Source organism: Triturus cristatus, chromosome 8 (assembly GCF_964204655.1).
Source record: "Triturus cristatus chromosome 8, aTriCri1.1, whole genome shotgun sequence".
NCBI lineage: Eukaryota > Metazoa > Chordata > Amphibia > Caudata > Salamandridae > Triturus > Triturus cristatus.
Genome location: NC_140591.1, coordinates 1,647,091,050 through 1,647,111,869, shown reverse-complemented (window position 1 = coordinate 1,647,111,869; position 20,820 = coordinate 1,647,091,050). Strand labels below are relative to the sequence as shown.

Here is a 20,820-nt window from a genome sequence, read left to right as displayed (position 1 = left end):
CCGGTCCCTTCGATATTTACTACTAAGTAGTAAACTAACACGTGTGATGATCCCCCCGTACTACAGTAGCACTACTAAACATACTACAAAATGCAGTTTGGGAATAGGCCTCTATATGTTTACTTTTTGCAACAACTACAAAATTATGTATTTAAAAGAAACAACAGGAGCTGGATAGTGAGTGTACAGAACCAACTGTGTTGAGTAGATTGAGTTATACTCAAGTCACAGCAGAAAACTTTCATTGTAAGTTAAAAGTAAAGGAGCTAATATTAAGAAAAGCAGCTACAGAACTACAAACCTATTTTGGTTTTGCTGACCTAGTAAAACCAGGCTACATGTCTTGCATTTATTTCCCAAAGATCCACTGTTAGCTGCTGCAGTGCACTAACAACCAGCAGGGATGGGGTGGGTGCTTCTCCTACACTCCACAGTTTATCAGTGTGGGTCTAGAGTCTATTTCTTTAAGTCCTTGCACATTGGAGTCACGACTGTGCTACACAGCAGAGTATTTAACTTTACAATACGTAAACTGTAAAAATGAATGCACATGTACACAATGTCTCAATTTATAAGACGCTTTGTGGCCAGTCCTGCTTATCGGATTTTCATTCCCTATCTCATTAATGTATCTTGGTGCTCATTGGTCCCCTTAAAATTGTGCTCTGTCTCGAACTGTTGCCTGATTCATGGATGTTCTTCTTTGTCCATCATGTAAGCTACAAAATAATTCAATGGAATGACTTTTGATGCAGGTGTTCGGTGCCCTGGACTGGATCATGAAGTCCTTGACAGAGAAGGGATTGGCATCCGAAGAGAAGGCTCCTGTTATGGGTAAGTTCGGGAAGTGGGGTAACTTTGATTCATGTTCACGCTAAGATTTATCCCAGTTTGAGACATACAGAAGGTTGCCGGCTGACACCCATTTACCGACTCGACCCAGGATGTCACAGAGAATATCCCATGAACCTCCCAGGCCATATTTAGGATGGTGCATATAGGGTAACGATTCATCATGTGAGACTACAGGATTGTTTTATTATTAGAGGGTTCCAAAACCTCTTCTCATGCTTTAACCCACACATGTATAATTCCCTCATCTAGTGCAGGCTACATGAAAACATATCAATGGTTGTAATTAAACAGGTGAATAAACCATATATGAAAAAGAATGACAAACGACTAGATTGTGTTTAGATGGTTTTGTTCAATCAGAGCATTGAATGGTGAAGCCAGCCATGATAAAATCACTCCCTTTCTAAGCTTTAGCTAAACCCATGTGAGTTTTCCTGGCGGCCTTTAACCGGCATACCTTTGGTGAATCATAAAGTTGTTTCTCATCAGCTACTCTGCTTTGAAAAGTTTGCAGCTTGGGCATTCATGGCGTTCCATGCCTTGAAAAGCATGGATAAGGCCAGCTGTGCCAGCCTGTGGCCGCCAGATGGGGCGAATGAATGGATGAATATCAAGGATTCAATATCTCACCCGCAGTGTTCATCCTCTAGAGCACAGCCCTTTAAAAATGCCCAGCTGCCACTCCTCCACACCCGCCGTGCTCCCATGCCGCTTATCAGAAGGCCTCACTGTCCTTTGTGATCTTGTAACGAGATCCGTGATTTGTGGGCAGATGAGGTGCTTTCTGGATCGATTTTTCTGGCTTAGGATGGTTGTTGCAGTCTAATACTTCTTTGGACATCAGCTGGCCATGTTTGAAATCTTTTGGCCACGCCCTCACGTGCCTATTGGTTTATAAAAGTCGCATGTAATGGACTGCTTTTGTAAACCAAGCGTTAGATCAGAAAGGAGTGAATCCGAAGCATTGAACCGTCTCAGTACTCCACTAGAGATGGAAATTGGCAAACATGTTCTGGGCGGTCTTTCTCTGCCATCATACTCTTTGTACCCATGTAAATTGGGACCTGCTGTGCCCTGTGCATTAATTATGCAGATCGTACACAATATTATTGAGGGTTGCAACCTGTGGAGTCCTACTTCTAGTATGCCGCCTCTGTGGCATGGGAATTTGCTGTTAAGTTGAGAGCAACATTGAGGGGAAAGAGGAAAAGCTCTGTCGAACACAGGCATTTCAATGTAACCAGGCTGCAAAGTCCAGAGCTGCATTTATCATGGAGGAAGCTAGAATTTCAGACAAGAAAATGACCTCCTCTGTGGTTGAGTGCAGGTGGTCACTTGATGACAAAGCCTGGTCATTGTCACTTTTACAATGTTGTTCAGTGCCCTGGGTTCTAGCCCCATGAAGCATGATCCCTGCTCCAGACCCTACTGTAATAATGTTAGGAGAAATCAAATGGGGTTCAAGGCCGTAGAGCTGCAGCTTTGTGCGCCTTTCAAGGAAGTACGAGTCTTAGGGCTCAGGGAGGGTTTGGACATTTTAATCTTCGTTAAGAGACACATGCATGGGGCATGTCTGGTCTGCCTTGTTCTCAGGGGATGCGCCCTCTTCTGTCCATGAGCTTGTTTCCCACTCCAGCTCAAGAGCAGGTTGAACATGGAAACTTGTCTAAGGAACAGAGCATCCAATGTTGGGAACATTTAGCAGGAGTGAATAGAATCAGCCTCTTTTAGGTAAAGATCTTATGGCATAATCCGGCTAATCCGGCTGTTAGAGGGGAAATATGTGGAAGGGCGTAAAATGGGTGAGCAATACACAAAACAGAAATGCCAGCAATGTATAAATTAATATTGAGACTTTCTGACCTCCTAGCCCGGGTTCATGCTGGCTGACTGCACCCCCTTGCCCTAAAGGTCCTCACAAGAGGACCCCTCCTGTTGGTTCTGCCGGGCTTGTCCCCAAGTCCCCCCTGCAACCTGTGTTCACAGGTGCCCAATGCTTTCTACCTGTGTAGCGTTCGAGGCTGCCAGCCCAAACCAGCACCTATGCACCAGCACACGCCAGGCAAGTAAACTAAAGCGCTGATGGTTCTTTGGATCTTGGACCCCTAGCACCTTGAGTACCAAAGCTTCCCCCTGAACTCCGACTACTAGTTCCTGTTTGCAGTATATGTCTTTCCTCCCATAGGATAACACTACCGTGTTCAAGGCTCTTGCCTCAAAAACCATTATGTGTGCATTTTTACTGTTTTCTTGTCAGATTTATAACTCCGAAGGTACTTACCTGCTATCAGTGACCTTTGTGTCTAAAAATATATAGAAATGTGTTATTTTCATGAATTGCTCTCAGCCTTCTTTTTGAGTGTGTGTACCATATATTGATTTGGTGTGTCCAGCGAATGCTTAAGACGTCCCTCTGATAAGCGCAAGCTGCTCGACCTCACTACTACTAATAGAGCACTTGGGACTGTTAAAGTAAGCCCTGTAAACCAAATAAGGGTCATCTGGGGTGTTTGCATGGTGTGCTCTTCCATTGGCCCACAGCAAGCTGCTCGACCTCACTACTACTAATAGAGCACTTGGGACTGTTAAAGTAAGCCCTGTAAACCAAATAAGGGTCATCGGGAGTTTTTGCATGGTGTGCTCTTACATTGGCCCACAGCAAGCTGCTCGACCTCACTACTACTAATAGAGCACTTGGGACTGTTAAAGTAAGCCCTGTAAACCAAATAAGGGTCATCTGGGGTTTTTGCATGGTGTGCTCTTACATTGGCCCACAGCAAGCTGCTCGACCTCACTACTACTAATAGAGCACTTGAGACTATTAAAGTAAGCCCTGTAAACCGAATAAGGGTCATCGGGAGTTTTTGCATGGTGTGCTCTTACATTGGCCCACAGCAAGCTGCTCGACCTCACTACTACTAATAGAGCACTTGGGACTGTTAAAGTAAGCCCTGTAAACCAAATAAGGGTCATCTGGGGTGTTTGCATGGTGTGCTCTTCCATTGGCCCACAGCAAGCTGCTCGACCTCACTACTACTAATAGAGCACTTGAGACTATTAAAGTAAGCCCTGTAAACCGAATAAGGGTCATCGGGAGTTTTTGCACGGTGTGCTCTTACATTGGCCCACAGCAAGCTGCTCGACCTCACTACTACTAATAGAGCACTTGGGACTGTTAAAGTAAGCCCTGTAAACCAAATAAGGGTCATCGGGAGTTTTTGCATGGTGTGCTCTTACATTGGCCCACAGCAAGCTGCTCGACCTCACTACTACTAATAGAGCACTTGAGACTATTAAAGTAAGCCCTGTAAACCGAATAAGGGTCATCGGGAGTTTTTGCACGGTGTGCTCTTACATTGGCCCACAGCAAGCTGCTCGACCTCACTACTACTAATAGAGCACTTGGGACTGTTAAAGTAAGCCCTGTAAACCAAATAAGGGTCATCTGGGGTTTTTGCATGGTGTGCTCTTACATTGGCCCACATCATAGAAAGCTAGCTTCATAGAGTGAAACAATCCTCAGGACGCCCCAAAAACGTAATTCTCATTGAAATGTCTACCAAGGGCAATAAACAATCAGCTACCTTGTTCCTAGTACCGGAAAATAACACAATTTATACCAATAATCTAAAACCTCACAGACATTCTTGCAATTCTGGGAGTAGCATTTAGCAACCCCTCAGGGGTCAAAACTTTCAATAATATTTTGTCATCACGCCTAATTTCGACCTCATAACCCCACACAGAGTTCCTGAAGCATTGCCAGAGTTTATTTCTCAATTACAGAGAGTTGTTCTTGGGAGAGTGCTAATGCCCTAGAAGCAAATGCCACCATGAACTCATTGCCCTTCATGCCTGTCTGACTGAGCACTGCTCCTGTACCTCTGTTACTAGCGACTGTGGTCGAATCCATTTACATTTATTGCCATAACACATTTTTGATACATTCAAAATCGGTCGTAATTCACTTGACCGACTAAATTGCACCTTATTTTTTAAGAATCTTAGAAGTGGGAGTGGGCCATCGCTGACAGCAGTAAATTATTCTTCCTTCAGTTTTATCTCATCAGCCGTACTTTGAATTAACATTTTGAAAACTCCGCTCTTAACCCACTACCCTGCAAGATCTGTAAAACTTCACCGTGGCGTCACGCAGCTCCTTACTCTTGCCCATGAGTAAGAAGTCATCTTGGAAAAATATGGCACCTATACTGTCCTTCAATAATATGTGCATAACTTTTGAAAAACGGCTGCCGCCAAAGCTAGTCCGAACGACATACGCACATAATAGAAACATTAACAGTATCACAAAGGCTGTAACATTTCCACCACTAGACTGTTGTTCAAATTCCTCATGTACGCATTCCACATGCAAGCGAATCTTACCGTTAGCACATCTTGAAACAACTATCAGACCAATCCACTAAGCAGTGTCCACTAGTTTGATTATTCACTCCCTTAGCAACCTTTCAATTTCTTGATTCACTTCCTTTCTTAGTACCCAAGAGATTTCCCTGAACTTATGCACTTTGAGAATTGCATCTTCTTTCAGCACTATCTTATGCATGTATCCTTCAATGTACCAATTTTTCTTGAAAATTCCCCTTGAAAAGTATTTCTAAACTCAACACTGTCTACACTGCTAGTAACCAATACTTGTTCCTGGTTGTTTGAATCTAAGATCATGTTCAATGCTGTCTGGTCGACCCACCCTAATACGGGTGGATCCTCTTCCGCCACATAAAGGTTACTGATGGCTCTTCTTCCTTTGAATTCAAAGGTCAGTCTCCTGTAACCTACCATTGGTATTGGTTCCCTAATGAAACCTCCGGGGTGACATCTGAAGGGCTGAATGAATTTTCAAACACACAAGCACGTTTTTCATCCCACACCCTAGAGTCCACCATGGAGTATGGTGCCCCACAATCTGTATCTAGAAGTATCCACCGCACCAATCCTAATTCAGCAGACAGGCTTGTTCCTAGATTGTTTGGAAAGGTGATTCACACTCTCGTTCTCCAGAGCTTTCTTAGTTTCCAAAACACACTCATTCTTATTATGAATACATTCTTCACTTGATTTATCTGATTCAGACTCTGAATCTGATCCAGAATAACCTTTAACAACACCTACGTTTCAGCTAAATTTACTCTTCCTACAGACTTTAGGGAAGTGTCCAATAGTGCCACACTCTCTACACCTTTCATTGTGTGCAGGGCATTTCCTATAATAGGCTTTGTGGTCCTTACTACCACACCATAGCATTTCTTTTCTTGTTGCTTGGAAGAGTACTTGCTATTTTCATTCTAACTTAAGGTTTCCTTCTTTTTCTTTTGTTTGACTTTGCGTACAACCTCCTTCTGCTCATCTTTAGAATTTACTACAGCTGCTTTGGCACACTTATTACAGATTTCAGCCTTTTTAACTACCGAAATCACATCACTGGGGCAAGCTTCTCCATAAATCCATAGTCTCTCCTGAGCATGCTCATTGTTGACATGCATTATTGCTTGGCCTCGTTGTGTAAGGCACCAAACCTACAGGTTAGTGCCAGTTCTCTTAGAGCAGAAATATACTCTTCAATAGGTTCCAGTTTATTCTCCTCTCTCTTGAAAACATTGTGCCTGTTAATTGCTATGGAAGCTGATGTAGAGTAATATCTGTCTAAATCCTTCAGAGCATCCAAAATACCTCAGAGTTACTAGACGTACGGGGCATCTTTTCCATAGAATTATACACAAGAGCCTTGAACATCCAATTAATGCAGAAGAATCTTCTTTTTTGTACTTGTGAAAGCTCCTCATCTTTGATTGTGTCTATGGAATTTAGGAAATATTGTTTCTATCCATTAGACTAAATAGGTGGATTTCCTGCATCAAAGATGGTTGTGCTGGTGTTAAGGAGAAAGTATGCAGGGCACACACATTTTCCCTTAACAGTAAATACAGTGGCTCACCCTGAAATAAAAGAATAGCTCCATTACAATGTTCAATTCACAAGCACTTTCATATAATTAAAGGAATACCCAAAGGTTCCAGAGTATTCCTCTTCAAGACAACATGCATCAGTAACCCATAGTGACTCAGAGCTGCCAAGGTTTCAGATTGCCATGTGTGACATTTTCATAATTTCAGTGTCATTTTGAGTGACATTTCAACAACTGAGTGACACTTTCTCGCCAGCAAAATGAAGCACAGAGGACAAGGTCATAATCCCCAGAGCAAGAAAAGCACGAATGGGAGCTCGCTCCTTCAGCTATCTGGCCTCGAAGCGCTGGAATGCACTTCCTCTCTCTTTGCGGAGTGATCCATCGGAGTTACTCTTTAGGAAGAAGCTGAAGACCTGGCTCTTCTGGAGTCAGGCTCTGAGGGGTGATGCGGTGTCCTACCTTTGCTCCCTATGAGGTAACTATGCCATAGCGCGGGGACACACTAGCTTGTGTAACCATGCGCTTTACAAGCTTGATTATTATTATTATTAATAAGGAAAACATAAATATCAGAAATTAAAACCATTTGAGCAATGAGATACTGTAAGAACATCTGAAAACTGGTGCAAAGCCCCAGAAATGGAAGGGCAACAGTTCGCTGATTTCGGGACTCGACAGTCGGCCAGCCGGCATACGGCACAGCCCTGGGCAAGCCTCAGAAGAGTGAAGCATAGCTGCCAGGTTTTCAGATTGCTGATTCGCGACATTTTCATGGTTTCAGTGTACTTTTGACATTCTACTACTAAATATGTGATACTGAGTGACACCTAATCACAAGTAAAACTAAGGAATTAAGGCCAAGTAAAGAGCTAAAGTGTTTGTGTGTGAACATCTGATCAATACCCTTCACATGCATTTCTACCCTGGAAACACTCATATAAGGCTGGGGCTAATAAATGTACAAGCACGTAAAATGTATGAAGTTGGAAGTGGCATCAACGTAATGGTAAAAATCTCCTCTTCTTAATCAGGGTTGACATTTTGTATGTTCAGTGTCCAGTTTCTATGTACATAAATCACACATGTGAAAAGGGTTTTTGAACAGTGTTGCAGCCTGCCATCCCTTTTTCTGTTTAATATGGCCCAGATCAGAAATCAGTGTGAACTGGCATATTAACCCTAAGCGCTACTTTATTAGCGAAAACTGCCACTAAAGTAAACACTGATCTCGGCCGAAAAAATCATAATTCACTAGAGTTATCTTGACATTTTTATTGTTGCCTGAAAACCCATGTCATTTATACAAAAGTAAAAGTTCCACAAGTAACTAACAACGATCTCTGATAGAAAAGTAACTCACAGGTATCATCCAACCTCATAAAATACAGTTTGCGAATATGCAGCGTGGCTCAGTGTACACAGTAACATTCCGAGCTTCCAGCAGGGATTAACTCTTTGTGCAAGTAAATTATCGTGAGCCAACTGACTGTACACGAAAACTTCGACATTAACCTAAACATTTATATCAATGTAGCAGGGTTAAATGGTTTAATTTTTTACACTTACTAAGTGTGTCTGAGTCATTGGAGTTGCAGGTAGTAAAATAGAGCCTAGCTGCTGCCGATGGCTGGGTTGCTGAGTGTCTGTCACGATCCCTGGCTGCAGACAGGTGTTGGAAGTTTGCACCAGAGGGAGAAGTCATAGCACAGTGAGAGCAAGGAGCCTATGCAGTGCGTGACACCGCTTTGGCCTGAGAGCCGTGCCTGTGGCTTTTAAATACTCTCAGAACACAGTGGCTTTTAAAGATACTGAGCACAGAGTAGCTTTTAAAGACTCTCAGCACTAAGTAGCTTTTGAAGACACTCAGCACACAGTAGCTTTTGAAGACACAGGACACAGTGGCTTTTAAAGACACTCAGCACACAGTTGTTTTTAAAGACACTCAGCACACAGTAGCTTTTAAAGACACACAGCACAGAGTGACATTTAAAGACACTCAGCACACAGTAGCTTTTAAAGACACTCAGCACAGAATAGCTTTTAAAGTCTCTCAGCACAGAGTAGCTTTTAAAGACACTCAGCACAGAGTAGCTTTTAAAGACACTCAGCACAGAGTAGCTTTTAAAGACACTCAGCACACAGTAGCTTTGAAAAACACTCAGCACACAGTGCTTTTAAAGACACTGAGCACAGAGTAGCTTTTAAAGACTCTCAGCACTAAGTAGCTTTTGAAGACACTCAGCACACAGTAGCTTTTGAAGACACAGGACACAGTGGCTATTAAAGACACTCAGCACACAGTTGTTTTTAAAGACACTCAGCACACAGTCGCTTTTAAAGACACTCAGCACAGAGTGACATTTAAAGACACTCAGCACACAGTAGCTTTTAAAGACACAGCACAGAGTAGCTTTTACAGACTCTCAGCACAGAGTGGCTTTTAAAGACACTCAGCACACAGTTGCTTTTAAAGACACTCAGCACACAGTGGCTTTTAAAGACTCTCAGCACACAGTATCTTTTAAAGACACTCCGCACAGAGTAGCTTTTAAAGACACTCAGCACACAGTAGCTTTTAAAAACACTCAGCAAACAGTAGCTTTTGAAGACACTCAGCACAGAGTAGCTTCTGGAGACACTCAGCACAGAGTAGCTTTTAAAGACACTCAGCACACAGTATCTTTTAAAGACACTCGGCACAGAGTAGCTTTTAAAGACACTCAGCACACAGTAGCTTTTAAAAACACTCAGCACACATTGGCTTTTAAAGACACTCGGCACAAAGTAGCTTTTAAAGACACTCGGCACACAGTAGCTTATAAAGACACTCAGCACATAGTAGCTTTTAAAGACACTCAGCACACAGTAGCTTTTAAAGACACTCAGCACAGAGTAGCTTTTAAAGACATTCGGGAAACAGAGTAGCTTTTAAAGACACTCAGCATAGAGTAGGTGCCCTCAGATTCATGCCGGCTGTGATCGGACACAAGCCTCGGAGCAGCCACTACACAGGATGGGCAGCAGCACATGTAGGCCAAGAGGTTCATTCTTTCCCACTGTAAAGCAGTTTTTAAAAATTGTTAATTTAGGGTCTTCTATGTAAAAGTGTGCATTAAACAGCGGGTTAACATGGCAGTAATTAATGTTGCTGGGAGTTCTCGAGAAGCACAGGCCAGGCAACCCTTTCCGGTTACTTAGGTAACTTACCAACCATTTTCTAGCGGTCAATCATGTTCCCAATGACCTACATTGGACCGTTCTTGACAAACCTTTCATACCACCCCATCTGACAGATTGCTCTTCTTTTCTATTTAGACATGAGCAAAGGTGGGTGTACAAACTCAAGACGCATGTTCAAGGGCTAAATGATGATATTCCATGGCTGTCCCTTTAAATTTTGCGTCACCAGTTTACTCTTTGGCCCCTTCTTTCACACTCCTCATATGGGCATCAGCGAAAGGTGACACTTCATGAATTATTGCTGCTCCTTCTATTTTGCAGCAGTTTTGTTGGGAAACCTTATATTTGCCACATGTCTTACACATTTATGCTGCCAGTCTACACTGACTTCATTTATTCTCTCTTGACAGTCTACTGCTGTCTTGTTCATTCCAGACATCCTTGGTTCATGGCATCAGAACATTTTCCACACTTTTTCCGGCAGAGCTAGTGCCTGTTTAACTAGGCTCCGCCGTGTTGCATTCTTAGTACAGCACCAGTTCACAGTCATCCCCCGATTTGAGCATTTATCCAGGGAGCTACTTTCCTAACGGAGCTAGTGTCGATTAAACTAGCTCGTCTCCGCGTTGGACTCAACTATGCATTTGTAGCAGTGGCACACTTTGATTCCACCACTCGGGTACATCATGCTTCACAGAGTCAGCGACAAAACTCCCCTGATTAACTCACACTCCTCGGTAATGAGCGCTGTCATCTTTTCTCTTAATTGTTCGTGACGCGCATTCCCACTTTGTTTGACAGCTTGATTCCAACCGTCAGCTGCATACCCGTTTCCTTGGTGACTGACATCCGGGCGGTAGAGCACCACTGATTGGCTCTCCACGTCCGGTGTTTGTGAATCAGGCCCTCCGATTGGCCCAATCCTGATGACACATTTTCTTCTTTACCTAACTCCGTCCAGCCCCGCGGGACCTCCGGCTGCAGGCTCATTCCGGCCCGGTTCCCCGACGGAGAGGTAGGCTATTTTGACAACCTCTGATGCTGTGTGCACACCGCCCTTTCTTTTTGTAGTTTACATTATGATTTCACGAAGGCAGCCATTTACTATTCTTCTACTGGTATGCCTGATTACTCGTTACGGTTTCATTGTATACGAGGCTCAGATACTTTGAGCTCTTCCGCTCTTTGTTTAGACTTACAGACCCACCCTACCCAGTCTTACAGGACAGGTGGTCGGTTGTGTCAGGGTTCTTTCCCTATATGACCATTCTGATGAACCTATTTTTTGTACTAATAAGCATATCGTGCATTCATTGACTCTGTCAGTCTCCCTCGCTATTAGATGTTCAGTTCACCTTTTTACACTCGCTCATGATATGTAAGTACCCCATCTTTCAGCAGTCTTACATCTTCTTTCAGAGCGGTGTTCCTTCCTGAGCGGTTGCCAGGTGGAGGTCAATTCACCACCCAGTTTTCACGGGTGAGTGGCCATTGCTTTAAGTTATCATATTTTATTATTCTTATGACTTAGCATTTGTGACCAACTTTTTCTTACACTGATTGTCTTTTGTTTAGGTGTTGTTTGAAGTATAAAGGTGACGTACACCCGACAAGCAACTTCGGGGTGTTCACGGTATCCTTTGTTGAGTAGTTCTTATACTATTCTTTCCTTTTTGCAGTAGCTAACTAGGTCCTGATGAAAGCCGAGCCTATTTAGGCGCCACGGCTGAAACATGTTGACCATTGTCTTATGCATTGCACCATTGGTTATATTGAACTAGTGGGGCTCACATTTTTAATCTAGCATCGGTACGGCGGTGTTAAAGAGATTCCTCCTTGCCGTCCCGTAACTAGTTTTAACACACTCTTACTGCACTATCATTTCATTAGCACTGCACCCCCTACTCACACCCAGCTCTTCATATGTGGATTTAGTCCACCCTTCAGTGCAAAATATAAACATCCTTGAGCTCCTACCTCTCGTAGAGGGGCCTGCGGCCCCCAGAGAGACTGAGATTTTTCTTTGGGATGAAAATCCCATGTGATGGGGCGTGTCACCCAGGGCGAGTGAGTGATTACGTTCTTAAGGGATTGCCCTTTCACTAGGTGCATTGGGCTTTTGTTTCTCATTTCACACACCACCTTTTCATCTTTCTTTTTTTGCTATTCCAGACCTCAGGGTTTTTAGTGTCTTTAACCCTTTCCGGTTACCTGGCCCTGAGCTTCGCACTAACGCCTCACTTTTTTAGTATTATATGTTTTACTTAGCTGTTTGCAGTAGTAGGCTTCGCAGTGCTGCCCAAAATCAGCTACACCATCCCTGACAGGCCACAGGCTCTGGGATCGTAGTAACCTAGAATCTTAAGGTTGGCTACTGGATGGAGTTTTCTCAATTCATCTCTGCACTTCTAAAGATTATTTTAATTTTAGCGAAACTTTAAGCCGGCACATTTGATCAAATAGCCAGGCAGTTTACTTACGACTCAAGGTGTTACCAGTACCTGATGGCCTTCTTTCTTTTATCAGGTCATGCTAGTGCAGAGAGTAAGCCGGCTCCTGGAGAACAGAGCCCCACGTTTCCCACAGAGTCCCTCTCCTACCAATTTAATTTGCAGCAGAGCAACTGGGGGTCAAATTAACTGCAGCTACTGGGGCAGCTGAGCCACACGGTCAGTGACGGAGGGTACGGCGGGGGCAGGTGATGTGAGCAGGCAGTGCTGCTGGCGCTCAGCCGCCCTGATAGATTTGTTGCAACGCCTACCTCCCCAGTCCTGCCAAGTACCACGCATCAGGCTTTAGACTAACACATTTCAGTGTGATGATCCGCATCACCGCACTGAAATGCAAAGTCTCGCATTCTGCATAGCGCCTCAACTATCAAGAAAGTCAGTGTAGAGCTGCCTATATAAAACTGTGAAGTGGTAGCTGGCAGCCTGCACCATGGTGTGCGCGCTCTGCTCTCAGCCTTGGGGCTCACTGTACTAAGACGCCTTTGTGGCATAAATCTATGATGGACACATTCACTTTTATATATGTTGTACCCTCATTGTAACGTGTATTTTTTTGTTTGCCACTTGTCTGGTTTGTGATCTATATTGTTTGAACACTAGCATATTGCTTTGAGAGTTATTATCTTAATTGTTTTAGATTTTGTAATAAATTTAAAGCGATTGTTCTTGTACATATGGGTATTTTTACTTTTTTCCTTTTCTTTTCCTTTCACTAATGTACTATTTGTTTAATTTGTATATTTATGTCCTGTATTATCAAGCAAATTGCTTCTTGAACCTTTGTTAGGAATAGATATCACTCTACTAAGAGGCTGCAGTGCTTATTGCTACAATGTAGTGCTGCGGAGACTGACTGGATGTCACTCCTGCTGCAGAAGTTAACTTGAGGGAGGTAGGCATTGCAACAAATCAATCAGGGAGGCCGGGCGCCAGCAGCGTTGCCTGCTCACATCTCCGGCGGCCGCCTGCCCTCCGTCACCAACCGGGTGGCTCAGCTGCCCCGGTAGCTGCAGTTAATTTGAACCCTGGCCGCTCTGCCGTGAATTAAATTGGTGAGAGAGGGACTCCATGGGAAAGGTGGGGCTCTGTTCTCGAGGAGCCGGCTTACTCTCTGCAATATTATAACCTGATCATACAAAGAAGGCCATCAGGTACTGGTAAGACTTCGCCTAGTAAGTAAACTTCCTGGCTATTTGATCAAATGTGCCTGCTGAAAGTTTCTCTAAAATTAAAATAATCTTTAGAAGCGCAGAGATGAATTGAGAAAACTCCATCCAGTAGCCGACCTTAAGAGTCTTGATTACTACGATCCTCGACCCTGTGGCCTGTCGGGGGATGGTGTAGTTGGATACTGGACAGCACTGCAAAGCCTACTACTGCAGCCAACTGAGTAAAACATATGATACCAAAAAAGTGAGCAGTTAGTGTGGAGCTCAGGGCCAAGTAACTGAAAAGGGCTGCCTGGCCTGTGCTTCTCGAGAACTCCTAACAATATTAATTACTGCCATGTTAACCCGCTCTTTAATGCACAGTCTTACATAGAAGACCCTAAATTAATAATTTTTAAAAACTGCTTTGAAGTGGAAAAGAACGGACCTCCTGGCCTACATGTGCTGCGGCCCATCCTGTGTAGTGGCTGTTCCGAGGCTTGCGTCCGATCACAGCCGGCATAAATATGAGGGCAGCTACGGTGTGCTGAGTGTCTTTAAAAGCTACTCTGTGCTGAGTGTCTTTAAAAGCACTGTGTGCTGAGTGTCTTTAAAAGCTACTCTGTGCTGAGTGTCTTTAAAAGCACTGTGTGCTGAGTGTCTTTAAAAGCTACTCTGTGCTGAGTGTCTTTAAAAGCAATGTGTGCTGAGTGTCTTTAAAAGCCACTGTGTGCTGAGTGTCTTTAAAAGCCACTGTGTGCTGAGTGTCTTTAAAAGCCACTGTGTGCTGGGTGTCTTCAAAAGCCACTCTGTGCTGCGTGTCTTTAAAACCTACTGTGTGGTGAGTGTCTTTCAAAGCCACTCTGTGCTGAGTGTCTTTAAAAGCCACTGTTTGCCGAGTGTCTTTAAAAGCTACTGTGTGCTGAGTGTCTTTCAAAGCCACTCTGTGCTGAGTGTCTTTAAAAACCACTGTGTGCTGGGTGTCTTTAAAAGCCACTCTGTGCTGCGTGTCTTTAAAAGCCACTGTTTGCCAAGTGTCTTTAAAAGCTACTGTGTGCTGTGTGTCTTTAAAAGCTACCGTGTGTTGAGTGTCTTTAAAACCACTGTGTGCTGAGTGTCTTTAAAAGCCACTGTGTGCTGGGTGTCTTTAAAAGCCACTCTGTGCTGCGTGTCTTTAAAAGCTACTGTGTGCTGAGTGTCTTTCAAAGCCACTCTGTGCTAAGTGTCTTCAAAAGCTACTATGTGCCGAGTGTCTTTAAAAGCTCATGTGTGCGGAGTATCTTTAAAACCTACTGTGTGCTGCGTGTCTTTAAAAGCTAATGTGTGCTGAGTGTCTTTCAAAGCCACTCTGTGCTGAGTGTCTTTAAAAGCCACTGTGTGCTGAGTGTCTTTAAAAGTCACTCTGTGCTGAGTGTTTTTCAAAAGCTACTATGTGCCGAGTGTCTTTAAAAGCTACTGTGTGCGGAGTATCTTTAAAACCTACTGTGTGTTGAGTGTCTATATATTCCTTCAAAATCAAACCCTCTTTTCTTGACTGCATTTTCTAGAGTCCCATCCTCCAATCCAGCAGCCTCCACCACTGTGACTCCAGACTCCTCCCTGTTTTTGCTCCTCCCCCCCTCGAGGTTGATGATGGTGGAGCTTGGTTGGCGTTCTGCGGCTCCCATTGCAGCTTTTACCTTGTGGATTTCTCGGATTTCTATCTTCCGAATCTATAAACGGCTGATAGCGGAGGCGAGAGAGGGACAAAGAGCATGAATTCTCCCCCTGGGATGCTGTTTGTTTGTATCTGGAGGCACCTCTGAGGCCAAATATATCGTTGCTACACTTGAAATTGAGGCGAGGCGAGGTGAGCCTGAGGAGTGTTTACACTGCAGCTGCTGGAACTTATTCCAGGACTTACCTTGAGCTGGAGGCGCCCGACTGGTCCCTGGTGCGTTCGTTCTACGAAGCGTGAGTTGAGATGCCGGGGAGACGAAGGCTGTGACAGGGAGAGAGATACCTTACCCATAGAGTGACTCGGTGCATGTTTTATTTTGGCAAAAGCTGAGCAGTGCTTTACCTGCTGTGACTCCTCTCTTCAGATACAAACTTGTTTAAGCCTGTGGTATCCTGCGAGACACGCTCTAGTGTCCCGCAGGAAGTTAGCCTTGCTAAAACTTTGGGGGCATAGCGCTGTAAAGTACAGCTGACCTGCTGGTGTGCGGTGTCCCTTGAAGCTTGCCTGGGTCCCCCTCGCCGCCGCCGCAGCATCTTCGAGTGCGGCCGCAGTGGAGGGGTAGAAACTGCACTACCCAGGATCCTCGGCTTGGGGAAAGCCGCCCGGGGGCACGTCCATAATGCGATTGGTGGCGCTCATAAAGCCGCGAACATCCCGGTGGAGCGGGGAGCCTTGCAAAAACTTTGGGGGCATAGTGCTGTAAAGTACAGCTGGCCTGTTGGTGCCTGGTGTCCTTTGAAGCTTACCTGGGTCCCCCTCGCCGCCGCAGCATCCTCGAGTGCGGCCGTAATGGAGGGGCAGAAACTACACTACCCAGGATCCTCGGCCTTGAGGGAGTACGCGGGAGCACCGGGAAAAGCCTGGGACAAGGGTAGGTCCATCCGTGCCCATCAGTGACTGAAGAGGTTGGGCTAGATCACCCCCCTTGCGTCTACGATAAAGGTATTCGAGAAAAGAGACACAAACTGTGAACTGTATGGACATTCTTCCCCCAGGGAGTGAATTGCTCCTTCCAAACACCAATAATAGCCTGTTGGTAAGGACTAGTGAATACACTGAGTTGGGGGGAAGCCACCCATTCACACACACGGTAGGGATAAAAAGTAGGCCATCTGACCAATTGCTGGAACAACTAGGGCAGTAGGGAGCTCATGGTGCTATAGTTCCTTTTAAACTGAATTTGTTGAAACTTTGGGTATGTCTAACAAAACTAAAACACGATCTGCCACAAGTAAAACCCAGTCATCTCGGTCTGATAATCCCCCAGGTGTGTTACAACCCATGGCAATTGATTTGATGCTGCAAAAAGTAAACAGGGAGATAGAACGAACCGAGAGAAGCTTGTCCACCCCAAACACACCGATACAACCCATCGCACCGGAAATTCTAGAAATTTTGGGAAATGAGTCATTTGGAAAATTCTACAGACATAATCTCTTGCGCCCAAGTGGTAAACGAAATAGTGATGGAAAATAACAGGAAACCCAAACCAGGGGCTAGCAGGAAGAGCAGAGTTAACAAAAAGAAGCAAAGCAGGGGAATAGGGGGGACAAAAAGCAGGGGGGAGACAGTGATTGAAGAGTTTAGAGGTACAATAGCAGGGCAGCAACTCCCACCAGGTTGTTTGGAAGAAGTGATGGGCGATTTCCAAAAACGTATGGAAACATTTATAGTGAACCAACTAAAACCAATTATAAGCAGGCTAGACAAAGCAATAAATGAAATAGCAAAGCAGGGGAAAAGTAAGGGAACATCTGACACCAATCAAATAGTAAATCACCCCGCAGTAGGAATCAGGACAGGGGAACATGCACGAGGTAGAAACAACTGTGTGAGTAACGAGGACTGTGGCATAGTGCTACTACATGACACACCCTCGGCAATGGCTCAAGGAGACAGGGGTAACCCTAACCTAGGGGGGGAACCGTACGGGAAAATACCCCACAGAGCACAATTCCTACACTCCCACAAGAAGGGACTGTAAAAAGTCAGTGCTGTGTAGAGAAACCTCAAACTGGGTGCAGTCCCCCAGATATCCCCACTGACTATGTACCAACATGTATCAATTTACCACCTGATGCTGCCGCTTATGTGGTGGTTTTTACTGGAGTACCTGGTCTTAGGGCAGGGGAGAGAGAGTCACATGCAGAGTTAAAAATGAAAATAATTAAGTGGCTAAATATACACAGGCCCCTGAGAGGAGGAGAATGTGGGGAGATCCTGTTAGTAAGAAGAACAAACTGGGTAGGCAGCAGGAGGAAAGATGCTGCAGGAGACTGCATCGTGGCAAACTTTAGGGACACGGAGTTAGTAAATTATATACTAGGAGGCTACAATAGAAATCACACCAGCACAATATGCCCTCTACCACTAAGACACTTTTACCCCAGGAGATGTGCCCCAAATCCCCTACACCATGTCCCGATAGACCAAGAAATATAGCGGCTAGAAATTGGCCAAGAGAGGAGGGACAGAGAGGGCAGGATTACACACAGTGGGCAAACAGATTCAGTCCTTTGCAATCCTTAGAAGAACTAGACTGACTATCCCAATCACCCCAGGAAAGGGCCTCTAAATGGGTGGTAAAAGAGTATGGGGAAGGGAGGGATCTAGATAGCATCCCAGAGAAGGGGACAGTTATCACCCAAACACATACAGGCAAAGGGGGTCAGGGAGGGACCAAGAGTAGGGCAGCAGATCCCATAACACCAACACAGGGTGAAAAAGGGGAGAGTGAACTACCAAGGGAAGGCCTAAAAATACTGTCCTGGAATATTGCTGGTTTGGCGGGGAAATTTGACAATGTGGACTGGATAAGTAATCTCCAGGGGTACCATGTCATAGCCTTGCAGGAGACATGGGCACTAGACCCATCCACCTACCAACTAGAAGGCTTTAAATGTTTTTCTGTCCCTGCAAGGGGCGGAAGATCGGGCAGAGCGAAGGGTGGGCTAGCCCTGTATGTTAATCTAGAGCTGGAAGGCACATGGTCAGAACCCTCATGGTCGTCACACCTAATTCAGGCAGTCGAATTTCAGGGGCAGGGACTTAGGTTACTGATATTTAACATCTACAACTCAGTCTCATGGGAAGGAAATGAATCAGTAACTCAGGAACTAGAAAATAGGTTAAAGCATGAGACCAAACAACAGAGAAGGGGCAGGGAACCAGCAGTTTTGATCATGGGTGACTTTAACTGCCACCTTTGCCCCAAACTGATTCCCGCAAATGCAGACTGGTCATCCTGTCCGGTAGAAAGTGGGCCTCACTTCGAGCATAACAGGGAGGGAAACAGCCTCATGAAAACTCTGGACACCTTTGCCATGACCCACACTATAGATCTGATAACCCCAGGGAGGGATGGCTTCCTCACTCCAACATTTAAGGGCAGAGGTTGTTATTCAATTATAGATTTTATGATGATATCCTCTGCCATAAAGGACAGGGTGAAGGAAGTGAGAATAGACTGGAACCCCTTTAGCGACCATAACCCGCTGATAATGGTCCTAGAATACAGCGACAGACGCAGTAGAACTCAACAGGCCGCCTCTACACTGATCCCAACAGACCAGGGGAGGCGACTAAGATGGGCTAAGATCAATGCAGAGGAGTTCTATAAATCCCTGGTGATAAAAGGCAAACACCCAATTGAAGACTGTCTTGATCCCCTAGTAGAAGGTGGGTGTTTGGTTTCTGCCTTTGAGGTACTAACCACCATGATAGGGGAACTCCTGAAAGCAAAAGGCCCAGTAAAAATTGTAACACAGCCACGCTGGTTTAATCCCGAATGCGCGAGAGCACTTAGGGAATTGAAACTATGTCTCAAAATCCACCCTAGGGACAAACAGGCAGTAGCCCTATGTAGAAAGGCATATAAGACAAAGGTCAAGCAGAGGAAGATTACGCTCCAAGCAGAAGTGTGGGCGGACCTGAGGGAAGCGGGGGAACAGGGAGACTTCAGCGAATTTTGGAGGATTATCAATAGGCCCTGCTTCCAAGAAAAAAACTCCCCGGGGATCAGTAACAGCATTCTTCCTGGCCAGTGGGTGGCACATTTTAAGAGTCTGTATAATCATGAAAGTGATACTGTGACTACAGCGGGATGGGAGGAATGCCGATCGGGCAAGGTCGAATTCTCACTCCAAGAAATTACCCAAGCAATCAGAGGGCTAACTCGCAACAAAGCACCCGGGCCTGACGGGACGCCACCTGACCTTTACCTGAGTAACCCTGATCTCTGGGCTCCCATTATGACGAGGGTCCTAAATGCAGCAATTGCCACGGGTCTGCCACGGTCTTGGTCTACGGCACTGATTGTCCCTATTTTTAAGAAGGGGTGCAGGGACAATCCACAGTGCTATAGACCAATATCGTTGATAGACGTATCGGCCAAACTATTGGGCAGGGCAATTTTGAGTTGCTTGATGTCATGGACAGAACAACACAACATTATAGCAGACATTCAATACGGCTTTAGGCCAGGCAAGTCTACCAGTGACCAATGCTTGAATTTGTACCTATTAATAACTAAATACACAAAGGCTGGTAAAGGCACACTATTCATGGGCTTCATGGACCTGGCGGCAGCCTTCGATAATGTGAAAGAAGATGCACAGCAGAGAAGAACTGACTTGGCCCCAGCCCTACCGGCCTGTCTGCAGTTTCCAGAAATCCTGCACCAAAAGTCACCTTGGCCTGCATCTAGTGACCTCCAGAACCCCTGGCAGGACGTACTGCCTTCAACAAAGACCTGATCTCCTGTGAACAGCAGCTCTTTTCAAAAGGATCTCCAAAGAAATACTCAGATCCTGCTGAAGACGAAGAAACCAGGTGCCTGGAACCACCACTGCACTTGTCACCTACGGCCCGAGTTCAAGTGACCCACTGGTCCCAGTGAGGTACGCCAGTGCTCCAGAGTCTGAGTCCACCCTGAGTTGACCCCTTCAGGACTACCCAGTATCGACTGTAGCCTCTGCACGGAGACCCCCAACCGCCAGTGGCCTCGTAAGGTAACTTCCAACCTCAAAAGGCACCCCTGTATCCAGCCGCACTGCACCCTGGAGAAGAGGATCTGAGGTGCACCTTGGTCCCAGAGCGCTCAAAATTACCTGCCCAACTGTTGGTTCCTCCCGGAAGACTTCCTGGACTGAGCCTGATGTTGAAATCCAAAACCGGCAACCTCTATAGGATTGCATTGGGCTCCCGACCCGTCCTGAGCACTGTGCACCCGCCGCCCCAGCGCTACTGGTGGTATGGATTTGGTGCTGAACTAGGACCTCCTTAGCCCTGACCTTAACCCTAGGAGCTTGGCTCCCAAGACTGAGTTGCCTGCATGTGAGCAGCCCCCACCCGAGGTGCCCCCTAACCCCATTGGCTAACATTGGCATCCTGCACTCTGCACCCTGCCGCCCTATTGTCGCCGGTGGTGCAATTTGTGTGCCTAACTGGACCTTGGGGAACATTGATCCTAACCCCCAA

At 45.4% G+C, this 20,820-nt stretch overlaps 1 protein-coding gene across 1 annotated transcript in view; it reads left to right on the top strand.

Moving 5' to 3' along the window:
• LOC146808487 (transient receptor potential cation channel subfamily M member 2-like) overlaps positions 1 to 20,820 on the top strand; it is a 1,974,138-nt gene that overhangs the window by 1,914,125 nt on the left and 39,193 nt on the right. The window contains exon 27 of the mRNA XM_085623577.1: positions 756 to 834. Coding sequence (XP_085479703.1) covers positions 756 to 834 — 79 coding nt within the window. The remainder of the gene's footprint in view (positions 1 to 755; positions 835 to 20,820) is intronic.